General features: G+C 51.6%; 1 protein-coding gene across 3 annotated transcripts; it reads left to right on the top strand.

The window, feature by feature from the left end:
• The first annotated feature begins 5,428 nt into the window (after positions 1 to 5,428).
• Positions 5,429 to 15,496, top strand: Zdhhc22 (zinc finger, DHHC-type containing 22). Of its 3 annotated transcripts, none has more exons than NM_001377025.1 (3): positions 5,429 to 5,498; positions 7,569 to 8,108; positions 12,613 to 15,496. In NM_001377025.1, exons 2-3 carry the CDS (start codon positions 7,583 to 7,585, stop codon positions 12,876 to 12,878), a joined length of 792 nt encoding a protein of 263 aa, NP_001363954.1. In that variant the 5' UTR covers positions 5,429 to 5,498; positions 7,569 to 7,582; the 3' UTR covers positions 12,879 to 15,496. The 3 variants fall into 3 exon arrangements, with proteins under 3 accessions (NP_001363954.1, XP_006515916.1, NP_001074412.1); XM_006515853.4 differs by lacking the exons at positions 5,429 to 5,498; positions 12,613 to 15,496 and adding exons at positions 5,550 to 5,866; positions 12,410 to 12,599; NM_001080943.3 differs by lacking the exon at positions 5,429 to 5,498 and adding an exon at positions 5,681 to 5,866.
• Positions 15,497 to 16,417: the final 921 nt, after the last annotated feature.

The raw sequence follows: 16,417 nt of genomic DNA, 5'->3' as shown, positions 1-16,417 counted from the left end.
ATTTAAATAAATAAATAAATTTATTTTCATTTCATGTGTATGAGTGTTTTGCTTGCATGTATGTGCCCATGCAGTGTGTGCCTAATGTTCGTGGAAGCCAGAAGAGGGCACTAGATCTCATGGAACTGCAGTTAAGGATGATGTGAGCCACCATGTGGGCACTGAGAATCTGAGTCCTTGTAAGAGCAGCCATTGCTCTCAACCACTGAGCCATCTCGCTAGCCCCTCAAGCCCGATTTTTTAAAAGTACCTCGGATATTGAGGTACAGTTTATTATTTATTTATAACTGTACTTATTTGTAATTCATTCAAAGATTTAGTGAGCTCCTCACTACCCTCAAACTCTGTGTTTGGATATAGGCTACAAAACTGCTGCCGGGTAAGGCCCTGACAGTGAGGCTTTTGACTGAAAGAAGCGATATGCAAAGGTAAAGCAGCCAGTGAAGAGGTGCACGCCTTTAATCCCAGCACTGAGAATGCAGAGACCGGGGGTTGGAGGATAGCCTGGTCTACATAGTGCATTCCAATCTGGTCAAAGTTTCACATGGTGAGACTGTCTCAAAAAGAAAGGGAGAGAAAGAGAAGTAGGGAATACATGGCATATGAAAGATACCCACAGTAAGTGCCCCAAAGCAGACAGGATTATATGGAACAGTGAGGTAGAGGCCATGTTGGGTAGAAAGGAAGCTATTCCTGACATGACTTCTTTGCTGTTTAAACTCAGAATGGTGGCTAGAGATAAGGTGTAATTGATAGAGTGCTTGCCTGGTGTGCAAGAGACCCTGCCTCTGACCCCCTGCATCATGTACACCAGGCACGGTGTGGCACCTGTGACCTCAGCACTCAGAAGGTATGGGCAGGGATGTTGTGGGTACGAAGTCATCTTCAGCTACACTGAGTTTGAGGCTACATTTATCTCAGAACTAATAAACAAATAACTCTGGGTTGGTTCACACGTCCTGGAGATGGTAGTGGAGGCTCAGGGAGGCAGGGGAACTTGCTCGCCAAGGTTAGACAGTGAGTAAGAATAAAACCGTTCAGTCCGGGCCAGTGAACACCATCGGCAGACCACACTGCCTCTCTCGTGAGCCCTGCCCTCTCTGCTGGGACAGATGAATGAGGTGTGGGAGGGATCATGGATGTGAGGTATGTGCAGCCTGCTGCTCTAGGGCCACAAGGACACAGCCAAGTGGTCTCTGGACTGCTAAGGGCACTGTGGTGACCTCATTGCTCATGTCTCCCCTCCCTCCCCTTCTAATTGAGATGTCAGCTTCTGCCTCATTCCTTCCCATTCTGGACACCTGGCATGGGAGGGCTCTCAGTGGAGGCCAACGGTTCCCTCCTGTGCCTCCAGAACCTCCTTCATCATGAAGACATAAACTGTGGGGTGCCAGACAAACACAGTCTCGCCACCCCCATCTCTACTCCTTCCCTCTCCTTGCCCCTTTTCTCTGCCCTGCCCTCTGCCTCCTCCTCCTCCTCCTCCTCCTCCTCCTCTTCCACCCGGTTACTCTCCCACCTCCTGCATGCTCCGAGATGAAAGGGCCAATTAATCCTGCTACCACCCCCAACCCATGAGCTGAGCTGCTTGCTGGTCCCCAGCTATCAACATCCCTACCGGGGCTGCTTAAGTGGTCCCGAAAAGCATGGCTAATGGGAACCGATTTCATGCATCCTTCTGAGGCCTGAGCACGGCAAAGAGGGAATCTTCCAATCTAAACAAAGATTTTCCCCCTGAACATCCTATCATCATAGAGGGCTGTGGGCTTACCTGTCCTCCAAACCTGTTGTTTCTACCTTGACATTTGGGCCTGGCTGCTGGACAGCTATGTCTGTGTCACAGCCACCTTCTCTAGCACCATGGACAGCAGAGCATTTGCGGGCATCAGGCGAGTGTGTCTGTGTCCTGCCTTGGGTCCACTTGATTGGGCAGCTAATGCATATTGAACACTCACTACACACATGACATTGCACTAGGCACCGGGGACACAGAGTGATAAATAGTCCACATAGTGCTCTCAGGGAGTTGGCATTCTAATAAAGAGGGACAAACAGTAGACAGGTAAGATCAAGTGATGTGAGACGTGTGTTTCAGAGCAGGTGGGACATGGGTGAAGAACAGTGCAGCTTTAGATAAAGGGGATGGGGGGTGCACGTGTTCTGAAGAGCGTTTGACCTGCCTGCTTTCTTTATGCAAATGTCATGTTCCAGAAAAGGCAAGCATTGGTGAATCACATTGAGGGAGGTTCATTTATTGATTGGCTTGTTGCTTTGATTTTGGTTTTTTGAGATGGGCCAGACAGGGCGGAGGACAGATGGCCTTGAAGTCCTGATTCTCCTACTAATACTTCCCCACTCCCAAGATCATAGGAACGCATCAACAAGCCCAGCTTTTCAAATGGCATTTTAAATCTGACACAGGAGAGGCTTATGGGTTAGCCTGCGGCAAATCTCTGAACCTCAGTTTACTCCGAAGAAAAATGGGTTTAATATTGCTTTCCCTCCCAGCTATGGGGCTATGGAGAGACTTGTGGAGTGAGATTTTAATTTTGTGAAGCTACCGCCCTATTACATCAAAGTAATGCAGCTGCTGCTAAAATGAAGGCAGTGCTGGCAAAGTGAAGTAGCACCTCTAGGCAGATATTCTGTAATAATCCAATTCCGATGTGTTCCGCTGGCTGAGATGAAGATCACATTAAGATGGCTTCCAAATCCAGGCGGGCAGGGATGTTTGTTGTCTTATTAAGCTTCCTGAGGCTTGGAAGCACTTTGTGGTTGCTCGTGGTTGTGGTTAGTTGTCGGCTGTAGAGAGCATCCTGTCTAGGGATATCTATTACCATCTTCATTTCAGGCCATTGGTTAACCTCGAGACCCCAGTTCCATTCTCCACAATCTACTCGTGCTCAGTGCACAGAAATGAAGCATTACCCATCAGCTCCTTGCATCAAGGGACAGCCTCCATCTAAACATGTGGGGAGCCTGACATAGATGGGAGGGGGGGTCTGTCATCCTAGGGAGAAGCGACTGCTCATTTCATGGAGTCTCTTCCTCTGGATACTACATTTATTTTTCAGTAAAATGGAATGATTGCCACTTGGAAGGGATTTTATTTCATTCAAATAATATCGCTAAATTGAAAGATTTACAGCACACATCTCCAGGAGAGTGCTTAGCAGCAATCAGATGTCTGCCCGAGTCTCTGCCCCCCTGGGGGACCCCTGCAGATACCATCACAGCTCAGGTATGAGAGCAGATGAGAAAGGAATGAGGAATGTGGTCCAGCAACGACTTTAGACACCGTTTGTGGAGAGCAAGACTATCGCCAGGGTGGGGGTGGGGGGCCGGATGGAAGATCAAGGCCAAATGTGTCTTCCCCAGACATTTCAAAACCTCAAAATACAGTTGTTGTTGTTGTTGTTGTTTTTCTTTCCAGAGAGACCAGTATGGATTCATCAGCCAGAATATTTACTCTGGTCTACTCAGGGCAAATCAGAGACACCCTCCACTTTAGGAAGGAGAAGACAGGATAAAGATGGGAGCCTAGAAGAGAGAAGGCAGGTGCAGAAGACTGTTACAGCCTCTCCCTGGGCCCGGCCTCCAGCACAGCATGGCTGCCCTTGCAAGCCTGGTCATTGTTCTCCTGTTAAGGATGAGGATGCAGAGTATAGAGACGCTAAAGCGCCTGTCTGGGTTCAGATGGCTGGTCAGGGACAATGATGTTTTCGCTGCTTAACTCAGGGCCAGCACCAAAGTGAAGTTTCAAGTTGACCTCCCTACGGGGCTCTGTCAAGGGCGAAGCCTTGACTATTCTTTCTCTCCCTCTGCTCTTTAAGGGGCCAAGGAATCTAGGCTTAGACTTCAGCTCTCATGTCCTTTCCTGTTGGTGAGTTTGGTTTCTAAATAAATAATTATCCTGTCCACTCCTGTCTGAACCGCCCGTCTCCTCCCTCTTAGGTGATTACTCCCTTCCCCCACTGACATCTTCCCACATCGCCTAGCTCCTTCTTTTCAACCCTCACACATGAATTCAGACACACACACACACACACACTCACCTTCCCCCCCACACGCACACACCACTATGCAAAATAAAATTAGAAATACGCCCAACTCCCAAGGTATTTAAGGAGTAGAGATATTTCAATCAGTACGGTCCCTGGCTGAGCCCTTAGGCCCCCTCCATCCCAGGCCTGTGTGAGAGGCAGGCAGAGCTTGTGTAAGGGGCCAAGCAACTTGTGACTCAAAGCTTCAGTAGAAGGAGAAAGACCTCTTGTGCTTCCTCATGTCTGTCCTGGGGCCACAGGAGTCTCAGATGCTGCCTCCCAGTGTGCTGCTCTTCCTTTCAAATATAAGATTCTTTTAGAACATGGAAAGGTTTCCTGGCCCCTTTTTTATTTTTATGTATGCTGATAAAATACAGAGAAAACAGTGTCTGATGATTCAAAAATAGAGGCTAAGCCGATCGGCATATGGCCTTCACTTCAAAGGATTGCTCGTTTTAATCAACCAGTCGAGATAGCAATGAGCATTTATTATGTTTGCTCACACACAGAGAGAGGGGAGTGGAGAAGGCATGAGAGTCATGGCAGCTTGGGAAACTGAGGCTGGTAAAGGCATGGATACTCTTGCTATGTTTCATGGTCTTAGACTCCCCCTACGTGGCTGGGTACGTGTGCGTGTGCAGGTGCGCGCGCACACACACATACACACAGAAGTTTGCCATACACTGATGTTACCACCCTCTTGGTGTCTCATGGCACACACATGAGAGAGCATGAAAAGAAGACGGGTGCCGGAGAAGCTTTGAGTCCCAGTTCTGTGTTTAAACCCCGTTGTCCTCCCCTCTCCTAAACCATCGCTACTCCTAGGTCTCAAGTGATGTTGACGTGGGCAGAGGCTGAGAACAGGAGCATTGTGCTAGAACCAGGTTCAAACCCAGGCCCCAGCACTCACCTGCTGCATGACCTTGGAACATGTGACTTAGTGTCACCTTCTTGCCTCTAGAATGAGGCTTAGCTAGATTCAGGAATCATACTGGAGGATGAATGCAGCTGTTGTGTCATGGATTCAGCACTGTCCCTGTGACTGAGGAAAGGGCCAATCTGTAGTGTTGATGATGATCTGGGACAGGAATGATCCCCATCCCTAGCAGGCTTTCTAGCTCCTGTCAGTCAGTCTGTCCTACAGAACACACTAGAGTGTAGGCTTTCCCAGTAAATGGTAAACGGTGGGTACCTACACCCAGGTAGACTGGCTCTCACCCCTCAGCTCACAGCCCTTCTGAGATAATGCTGATCTTCATGGGTGTTACCCTGGTAAACTGAGCTCTTAACATCACCCCCACCCCACTCCCCACCCACACACAAGATTTCCCTTGGTCCTAGCCGCCAGCAGGGAGGGGTCACAAACAGGAAGAGGGGAGGAAGGGAGGTCAGGATATGGCTGGAGCTTCTGCATCAAGGCTGAGTCCCCATCTCCCAGTTGGAACCAGGGTTGCAGTAAGGCAGGGCGCCACAATCCGCCCTGGGTGGGTTGGGGGGGGGGGTGAAAGAAGGGCGGGGTGTGGGGGGCAAGTCCTCAGTGCTGAGCCAGTGGCCAGAGCACCGCCCCCAGGAGCGGAGGGAGGGGTGGCGGAGCTGGGGGGGTGCCCAGCTGCCATCCCCGCCGTCTCCTGGCCCCCACTCTCTGGCACCCAAGTAGGAGGGCGGCAGCTGCCCGCTCCCTCCTCCCACACCCCCGCTACCTGCCCAGTCCCCGAAGCGAAGCGTGAGGAGGCTGCGAGCCAGTCGGGCGAGCCCACAACTTTGCAGCCTCGGGGAAGACCAGGGTTGGCGTCCGGGGCTCCTCCTGTCGCGACTAGAGCTCGGTGAGTTCTTTCCCCAGCCCTCTGCGGCGCTGCGGCTGCTCCGGGGGGCGGCTGCCCGGGCGTCCAGGAGGCAGTGGCTGAGGAACCGGTGGGTGCCCGCGCTGTCTGGGTCCGCAGGGCTCCGGTGCCGCCCTCGGAGGCCGGTGAGGCGGACGCCGGTGCTGAGCGGACAGCTCCCCACGCTCGCTGCCGCCCGCCACTCTCTGCAGATCGTTGCGGGACACAGGGCCCCGGCTGCAGCCGCCCACCCGGCGCCCCGTACTCCCCCGGCCCCTGTCCTTTGCCTTCCCAGAGCCGCGGCGCATCTGGAGGCTGCTCCCGCACCCCCCTGGCGACTGGCGCGGGGAAGACACTTGCTTCCCTCGCTGGAGCCCGGTACCTAGGGTTCTGTAGAGTGGGCAGCGCCCCCGTGGCCTCCGGGGATGCATGGCTACGGGGAGTTGGGGGATGAGCCCCCAGCGATCTCCCCCAGGCTTGCCCTGTGCTGCACCCCAACAGTGCAGAGAAGCCGCAGGTCCCCAGATCGTCAGGCACTGTCACCTGCAAAGATTTCAAGGTGACCAATGTCTCAGCCCAGACGGGACAGCCTGAACCCCAGGCCCCGTGGTATCCATCCATCTTGGGTTCAACCACCTTTCCAGAACTTTTTTTCGTGCCTCCTTCTGGCCGATTACTTAGATCACTGGAAAGTTCTTCTCGACACACACGGAATCTATTTCCCCGTGCTATCCGAAGTCGGGGAGGGGCCCTGGGCTGTAGGAGGTGGGGCTGCGTTCGGCTCTGTGTGGGGGTTCATTCTAGGAAAAGCTGTCAAGCATCCACTAGTCCACCCAGAACGGGCTTCTTGGCATCGAAAGGGTTTAGGCGCCTTGGGGATTGTTTGGGTTTCTCCCGCCAGGAAAGTGAAAGGCGGGTGCGAATGGGGAATTTCAATTTCATTGCCTCAAAGGAAAAACACTCTTTGCAAAGATTTTATAGCAATAGTCAGGGCAACCAGAGGCTGGAAAATGAACTGACCAGGACCCAGTGACACAGGTACTCTGGCTACATCTCCACCCTACCCAAGCACCTGAACACGTGTGACTGTATCCAGTGTTTGCCAGGTGGCAGAGAGTATACACGCACATACCCAGACGCACACAGATAACACATACAGTTGCACACAAGAAAACACACATCATGGTCCACAGCATAGCTACTTCCAGAGAGCCTTGGGTAACCCCTGAGGTCACAGAATATTGCTCAAGGTGGGAGTAGGGGGAGGGGTGTGAATCAGGATCTCCAAGAATCAAACTGTTCTCTCCACCCCACCCCACCCCCAATTCCCATCCTCCTCCTGCCAGGGAAGCCTCAGCCAGAGATCCCAAAGGTGGGTTGCATCCACTACTGTGATACAACAGCAGATTCACCCCTCAGCTCCTAGCCCCCTCCCCTCCCCTCTCCCACACACAATCATTCCAGACTGCAAACAGGTCCTTTCCTCCCTGTACCTCTCCAGACTCCAAGACAACAAGGACTTAGCCAAATGCAGTAGGTCTAGCCAGATGCTGACCAACTGTGGTCTCTGGGTCTCTAACCTGCTTGGTTCCAAACTAGGGAAACTGGAAAGGGTGATCCAAGGGGCAGGGTTTGGGAGATTTGTGTCCAGCCCTTCGAACCTTGGACAATGCTGTAAGGCTTCCTCTCTCCTTGTGCCCCTTAGGAATGTGATCCAGGATGCTGGCCTTGCGGCTGCTCAACGTGGTAGCCCCCGCCTACTTTCTTTGCATTTCCCTGGTGACCTTCGTACTGCAGCTCTTCCTCTTCCTGCCCAGCATGCGTGAGGACCCCACAGCCACCCCGCTCTTCTCGCCTGCTGTGCTTCACGGGGCGCTCTTCCTGTTCCTCTCAGCCAATGCCCTGGGCAATTACGTCCTGGTCATCCAGAACTCCCCAGACGACCTGGGCACCTGCCAGGGGACCATGTCCCAGAGACCTCAGTGCCCACCGCCCAGCACCCACTTCTGCCGAGTGTGTTCCCGAGTCACGCTGAGGCACGACCATCACTGTTTCTTCACCGGCAACTGCATCGGCAGCAGAAACATGCGCAACTTCATCCTGTTCTGCCTCTACACCTCTCTGGCCTGCCTTTACTCCATGGTGGCTGGAGTGGCCTACATCTCAGCTGTCCTTTCCATCTCCTTCGCCCACCCCCTGGCCTTCCTTACGCTCCTGCCCACTTCAATCAGCCAGTTCTTCTCCGGTGAGTGGGCCATGGCAGGCAGGTTCAGCAAACAAGACCTCCTAGCCCAACCCCAAGTTTTTCAAATAAAAACCACAGGATGCTGGACTCAAACAGTCAGATAGACAGTTGTTTGGTATGACTATGTTCCAGTATTCCAGGAGGCATACTAAGAGAACAGATTATAATCTATCAGCAATTAGGATGAACTGGGCATGCTCCGTATCCCACCCTCCTCCTCTTTCATACTATATATTACTCATAAAATTATGGGACCCAAGCTATACTCTTCTCAGACCAGGTACGTCCCTTCAGAGAGCATGCTATGTTCTCCTTAGACCTAGACCCCAGGCCTACACACACATTCCTTCAGGAGATCTTAGCAAACAACCTCACCTAGGCTAAACCTGACTTCAGGCTAGGCTGAGCAGGAGGCTAACTTCCAACCTCCCACCCACTACGTTAGACTAAACTAGACTCCTGGTGGCTCAGAGCCACCTCACTGACTACAAGCTGACACACCACAGATCCAAGCTAACATGGGGTCTGACCCTCTGGGACGCTCTGACACCTGCTGGAGCCAAGTACATGAGTCCTCAAACCAATGATCACATGGGTACCATGGTGAGGACTGTTGTTTGAATTGTGTGTCTCTAAGAACATCCCGAGATACCTGGCCCTGGGAGACTCTGTTCTGGTGGCGGTCCTATCTTACCTGATCCTGGTTCTTCCCTGCCTTCCACTCTTTTCTCACCTTTGATCTTGAATTCTGACCAATTTGATCTCTACAATTAATAGTATGGGAACAAAGGTGTGTGTCTGGCATTCTTGGGTCCATTTCTCAGATAAGCTGAGTCCTAGATGGAGCTAAATGACCTGCCTAGTATCTTAACTTCCCTAGAATGGCTGTCTCTGGCTTGTATCCAGGTGCTTAAATCACAATTCCATACTCATCTTCAAGGTCCATATTCCCAAACATCTTCCTGGTCAAAGAAAGAAAGGCAGCTACTTCTACAGAAAGCCTGACCGTCCTGACACCTAGCCTGGCCTGGTCTGGCCTGGGTACTTAAAACATTTTTTCTGTACCCCGGGGGAACCCTCATTTCAGTTGTAGCTTTAGCTCGGCTCTTCACAGACATAGAAATACCGTGCCATTTGGCAGTGGGAACACAGGAGCCCAGGGAGGAACAGCCATAAGAAATGCCTGGAGAGATAGTGGCTAAGCTGGGCCCAGAACTTGGAGCTCGGGGGCCTTCTGGATCTTGGTGCTGGCATAGAAGGCTGCCAGGACTGAAATAAGCAGAGTGGGGGAGGGTGGGTGGGTGGGCTGGGGGTGGAGTGTGAGAGCAGGCAGGTGGAGCGACGGGTTGAGCCAGAGAACCTGATTGCACATCCTTTTCCAAGTAGTCTCTCCAACCATAAAAATGGGTGGTTCCAGAAGGAGGACCTTGAAATGGTTGGATTTAAGTCTGGGCGTGAGGCCTGCCCATATGTGCTAGGTCTGGGAAATATGGAAGGGAGGGAGGGAGCCTATTGCTTTGATCTGATGGGAGAAGAAAAAAAAAAGCCAGCCCTTGCCCACCTCAGGGCCCAAGCATCTGTGCTGGCTTTAGAATGAGCCTCACGGTTTTTCACCACACCCACAGGCAAAATGGATTCAAGGCTTCTCATCGCCAGATCCTCCTTGCCTTCCTCCTAGGCTCACCCCTCACACCCCTCCCTGGCCCTGTCCACACACATGTGACCCTCTCTTCAGCCTTCTCCTTTGAGACTCTTCTTCCCCAGTTTCCAGTCCAAATGGTCCAGAGCAAACCTTTCAGCTGCTCAGGAGAGCAGGAGGCGGCACAAAAGCAGTTGTTTAATCCAGAAATTGTCCCTATGGTCAGAACCTGAGATGACTCTGAACAGGACCTTGAAAAATCCCTTTATTTGGGGGGATTCTTCCAAAATGCTACTGACCACTGGCCTCAGACCCTCAGGTAATGCCAAAGGTAAGAAAGGGGTCTGTCGAGGAGACTTGGGGAAGGGTTTCCTTACTTTTGGCTTTGTGTTGCCGCTGTGAGCCTCAATCTTATCTAGAGAATGGAAGTGACACTGCTTGGCATGGCATTTGGATTAGTATCAGTTGATAGACAGCACTAGAAGTCCCCTTAGGAGAAAAACTGGACTAGAATTTATTGGATACCTATTTTGTGCCCCACTAGACGTGTCTCTTTACATCAGATCCTTAGGGCAGATCTGGGAGACAGGTATTGGGTTATATATTTTTAAAGCCAGGGAGCCAAAGGTTAAGTTGCTGATGAGCCATCTAGTTTTGGACTCCAGGTTCATTCTTTTCTACTCTGCCACCCTGCCTGTCTAGTCTTGCTTCATGCTGATTGAGCCTCTTTGGGAGGAGGGGGACGCCCATGCCCAGATGTATTACAGAGTATGCTGGGGGATGGTTTGGCAGCAGTGTTAGAGATGGTTGCCGGGGGAGAGCAAGGAGAGAGAAATTAGATGATGTAATCTTTCAGATCCTTTAAGAAACTTGTGTGGTTTTTCTGAAAGAGAAACTATTATTACACAGTTTAGAGGCACTGAAGCAGCCCGGACAGGTAACTTCAAACACTTTGAAAGGAAGAAAGCAGGTCTCCAGAATAGCCTTTTGTAGCTGCTACATGGGGCCAGCAAAAGGCCAAAAGGTCTTTGCCTCATGCCTTGATTTAGAAACTTGTGGTAAATGGCTTCTGTTGGCCTGACTTGTTCCTGGGGCTGAGTTGCAAGGCAGGCCTAAGCTTGACAGCTCTGAGTCTCTCACATCCTAGCTGGAGGGATAGCTTGCACATCAGTATTCCTCAAGCTGGAAAGACACCATGGCCCCAGGAGTCTCTGTCCTGCACATAGCTGCCCAAGCTAATTTGTACTGACAAGGAAAAAGTGGGTCAGGGGATGGCCCAGCTCTACTTGAGTCTGTCCAACAATGGTGGAGGGGCTTCTCCAAATGCCTGCTGGACAAGATTTCTATCCTCCAGGCAGATGGACCTATTTGTCTCTAACTTTGCAAAGAGAACCCTGCTATCCAAGCTCCTAGGGCTTTCAGTGAGCAAGCCGGCAGATCGATTCATCTTGGCTGCTGAATCCACCATGGATCAGACTGACAGGTGTTAAAGTCTCCTTCTCAGGAATCAGGAAACTGGAGCCTGGGAAGAGGTAGGCTGGGGCAAGTAGGTGCTGGGCGGTGGGGAGCTGGGGAGGGGGGTGGAGACGATAGTGAGGATTTTTGTAGGTAGCTTGTATATTGATATCTCTGTACAGGCACCCAAGCCTCTCTACAGAAGGGATGGTTGTCCAGGAGATAAGAAAGGGACCCAAGTTCTATTCTCAACCCACTGCTCTGGCTGCTAAGCATGCCAACGTAGATGTGTTTACTACAGCTACTAAAACTATAGCCCAGACAGGGCTTTGAGACCTGGAAAGGTGGGGAAAGGCCTGAGGGTCTTGGGATTTAAACCTGAACCATTTGGAGATGTAGCCTCCTTCTCTAAGCCATGGCATTCAGCACCAGGGGTAAACCACAACGCTGGCAACACCAAACACCTGTAATACCGAAAACCTATGAAGCATTATAGACACGTTGCTCATGAACAACCTAGAGCTCAGAGAGGTTAAGGAACCTATGAAAGTCCACACAGCTGAGAGAATCAAACCCAACATGGACCAATCCCCCCACCTCAAACTCTGGGGATACTTCAGGTATCTTACAAAGTGGACCTTTAAAAACAGCCACGGGAAGGGCTCGGTGTAGAGGGTGTAGCATGGGTGCTGTCCCGCGGCAGGGTGCTGAAATGATGGCCTTAAGGGTTTCTTTGAGCCTTAGCCTCTGACTTGGCTGACCAGACTGCTTTGGCAGAGTGTTCTAGTGTCTCCTTCTCTTATTAACATTAATGACTGAATTGTTCTCTAAGTCGGCTCTGTGTGCTGCCCTTGAGGCCGAGCTCGTGACTTGTTCCCATGACTAGGTTCTGTTCTCAATCATGCTGTCACTTTCCCAGATCTTCCCAGACAATGCTCCCAGCCTCACAGGGAGAACTGGCTGCAGTCTAGACAGCTGCCCAGGTGCCAGCTTCCTCTCTAGGTTCCTAAACTCGCTCCTCTTTCCTCCTGTGACCCACCCCCCCCCCCCGACCTCGCTTCCAATTCAGAAAGCGAAATGGCGGGGGGTGGGGCACTGTGCAGGGAAATCTGCAGAGTCTAGGCTGTGCTGAGAGCTCTTTTCACTGAGTTCTTTTAGCTTGTTCTCCATCTCCCCAGACACCCGGTTTCTCCCCCTCTCTCCTCAGGAGCCATCAGCACTAAGGAAAACTTGGGCCAAGGAGCTCAGCCACAGTCTTCCCAGGCTGCAGAGCTGAGATTGCTACAAATCGCAACTTCCAACTCGTGAGCCTGTCTCCCTGCCTCTCAGCGGAAAGCGCCAGAGCGCGCCGGAGCGCCTGGGTACGTGGCCTGGGTGTAAAGCGATCTGGTGTTTCCCCTCCCCCCGCAGGAGCTGTCCTCGGTTCTGACATGTTCGTCATCCTCATGCTCTACCTCTGGTTTGCTGTCGGCCTGGCCTGCGCCGGTTTCTGCTGCCACCAACTGCTGTTGATCCTCCGGGGGCAAACCCGCTACCAGGTTCGAAAGGGGATGGCTGTAAGAGCCCGACCCTGGCGCAAGAACTTACAGGAGGTCTTCGGAAAGAGGTGGCTGCTTGGCTTGCTGGTACCCATGTTCAATGTCGGCACCGAAAGCTCGAAGCAGCAGGACAAATAGCTGGCAGGCACTTCTGCCGTTTCTGTGTCTCAGTTTCTCCTGACCACACAGCACCCTTGTCTTCACCTGTGACACACCACACCCTCCCCTAGGAAGAGCCTCATATCCACCCCAGGTCTTCAATCCTCAGAGGATATATTAACAGGTGCATCCCGACACGGAAGGGAAGTGGCTACCTGGGCACCACTAGGCTGCTCCAGGTCCAGCCAGGTAGGGAGCTACTAAATCGTTAAGGTGTTTCTACTTCAAGTTTTTTTTTTTTTTTTTTTTTTTTGGTTTTTTGTTTTTCTGGGAAGCCCTTCTCTGCCCCTACCTGGCCTTTCCACTCCTGTGTCTCAGGTCATTGCTGCTTTTGCTAAAGCCCTTCTCTTGTGTTGATAGTGGAGACTGCATTCTTGCTGCTAGCAGGAGATTCCACAGAACCGAGAGGCTGGTAAATGGTAGCTACCATGAATGAGAAGCAGTCAAGCAAGCTTTGCCAACTGCTAGTGAGAATGGGAAGGGGTGGAGAGCCACCCTCATCCACTGTGAGGGATAGTCAATAGTATTTGTGTTGGGGAGGGGGGTGCACAGGCACTTGCTGCTCAGCCCAAGTACAAGGCCTTTTCCCTAGAGACAGCAATCAATGGCCTGATGTTCTTCAATGCTGTTCTCTGTCCAACCTGCCCCATCTAGCCAGCCCAGCCCAGCCCAGGAGTTAGCTGAATAGTTCTTTTCTCTGGAATTTCTCTGGTCTTTCCCTTTGGTCTCCAGCCTTCAGATTTTTTGCTAGCTATTGAGAAGGGAAGAAGGGAGAGACAAGAGGGAGTTACTTACCCGTAAGTAATAAGAGAAGTGTGCTTCTTATATAGCCTTATATAATCGTGTGTGTGTGTGTGTATATGTGTGAGTGTGTGTGTGTGTGTGTGTGTGTGTGTGTGTGTAAGAGGGGGCGGAGGTGAAGAGTGTTGTTATGAGCACAGAGAGAGAGTGAGTATTGGAGGAGAAGGAGAGAGAGGCAAATGGGTTAACTCTTTTGCAGCCAAAGCCAGCCAGTGATTGAATTTTACCTGGAGTGAGTGCTGGCCCCTGGAGGTATTTTGACAGGATCTAGGCAGTTATCTACAAGAAGAGATTTTTTTTTTGTACTACTTTGTTCTAGATGAACTTAGAGATCCCTTTCCACTCCTTGATTCCAGTGTCTTCTTTGATACTGCTGGTGCCAGAGACAAGGTCTTTAGAAACTAGATCTTAGGCTGGAGAGATGGCTCAGGGGTTAAGAGCATTAACTTCTTGCTCTTCCAGAGGTCCCGAGTTCAATTCTCAGCAACCACATGGTGGCTCACAACCATCTGTAATAGGATCTGATGTCCTCTTCTGGTGTGTCTGAAGAGAGTAAAGTATATTGACATACATAAAGTAAATAAATCTTTAGGAAAAGGGAGAAAGAAAGATCTTTAGAGACAAGATCTTTACCTGCTTTCATGGGGCGGGAGGTAGGATAACCATGGAAAGGGTCTAAAAATCATAACACGGGCTTTCTGCACACAGTCCAGCCATCCAGGAGACTTCCTGATGTTAGCAGTAGCTGAGAGGAGGCCGGCAGTGGAGGACAGAGAGGTATAACTATGTTCGGGCCAGGTTGGTGCAGTTAGCTGTAAGGAGAGAGAAGCCTGGAAGCCATGCTCAGCCCTGAGGAGTTTGTGGGAATGACAGAATATTGGGGTGCAGTTGCCAGTCCATTCCTGCCAGTTTGGCTAGCTCTAGATAGGGATCCTGCCTTGTATCCTGAGACCCAGAGGACCAGACAGACCCTTGGGGCATATGAAGGGGTGGGAGCCACACAAAACCATCTCCTGAGTTGGTCCCAGGGCCCATACAACATCTATACAGGCACTGAGGCTGGTCTGTGCTCTGCAGTATCTAGTGGGTGGCTACAGTGACCCCAACCACTGCCCAAGAAGAGCGTGAATTGTTGAACAGAGCACGGGAGGATATTACTCAGGCCCGACTTTGGCGCCCCCCAGAGGGCTAATGTAGTAATGGCGTTCCTGCTCACAAGTCTCCCTTCAGCAGGTATTCTTTTGGGCCCTGTTCGCTCCTACTCTATCCGTTCATCCTAGCTATCTGTATCCAGCACAGCCCATGGGCTGAGTCTCAGTCACTGGCAATCCAGATGCCCACATCAGGGGCAGATGACGCCTACCACCATTGCGCTCTGCTTTCTTGACAGTCAGTGCAGCTGGCCTCTTGGAGACAGAATGATGCGGCAGGGCTGAAGGGGAGCCCAGGCTTCCTCAGTGGAAGAGCCATTCGAGGTATCTCTGCTCACAGTTCTGGGCACCCTTTAGCAGCATGAAGAAACAAGAGAGGGGAGATGTCTGGATAGTTCAGGCCTTGGGGCTCTCTTGACCCTAGAGTTCAAACTCGAAAGCCAGCCCTACGTTGTCCAGGCTCAGGACCACGGAACCCGACATCCCAGAGGGGAAAGGGAGTACTTCCGGTGGCCAGCTCTTTAAACAGGTCAGGGACGAATGGCTGTAGGGAGATTGCCAGGTGTGGTACTTGAGTAGCATTTGAACACACGGCCCTCTGTTGTTAATAAAGAAAATCAATAAAATACGTGGTTTTCAACTGTATTTGGTTTGTCTGTTGTCGGAGCTGCAGGTACATTGTGCACGGATACAGATTTACAGTGGTTAGGAGTGCTTGTGTTCCAGTGGGTAAGCAACCACAGCAGGCTCCCCTGAGCAATGAACGTGTGGAACCCCTGCTCCTCCTCCCTACGACCTCGGGTTCACAGAGGTCTGGTCTGGCACTGACCCAGGATTCACACTCCTCTCACTGCCCACGTGCCCATGTCTGTTGTGTCTGCTCAGGGCCGGGTTGTGTGGTGTGGTAGTGTGTGACTCTTTGCCCTTGTAGGTAGTAGGTCTGCGGCACCGCAGAGATCAGGAATGAAAGATCTCATCTGAGATTTTCCTCTCCCTCCTCCTCCTTGATGCAGAGGGGAAGGTGGGGAAGAGGATGGGAGACCATCTGCTTCTTCATCTCAGCTAGCAGATTAACTTGAGAACAAGGCAGGGCCTCCCGACCTCTCAGGCTCCCTGCCTTGGGTGCAGTGAGGAAGAGACCAGGCTCTTGAGGGTATAGTCCCTGAAACATGCTGAAGACATGCAGGCCCAGACAGATGGGATGCAAAGGGCAAATGTTTATTTTGTGTGACCTATCAGAGCCCCAGCCAACACACAGCCAGGAAGCCAAATCCTGACAGAGCAGGCAGCCCATTGTGGGAACCCCACGGCTGCCCTTCTCAGCCCTGTGCCTGATGCTTAGCTGGGGTGAGGCATCTAGTCACTGCTCAACAATTACTACTGAGTGCTTGTTTCCCCGTGCCGTGTTCTGCTCATTGCAGGCTCAGAAACCTCTGAGGCTGAGGAGGTTTTGCTCCAGGAGAGACTCAGAGAGGCAGAGAGTGTCTATCCAGCTGTGAGGATGGGGTAGGGTTTTCATCTGTGCAGGTCTGGGTTAGATGAATGAGATTGAGATAGAGAAGGAGT

The sequence above is a fragment of the Mus musculus genome, chromosome 12 (assembly GCF_000001635.26).
Source record: "Mus musculus strain C57BL/6J chromosome 12, GRCm38.p6 C57BL/6J".
NCBI classification, from domain to species: Eukaryota; Metazoa; Chordata; class Mammalia; order Rodentia; family Muridae; genus Mus; species Mus musculus.
Note: the sequence above shows the minus strand (reverse complement) of the source record. Positions and strands in the feature narration are given on the sequence as shown.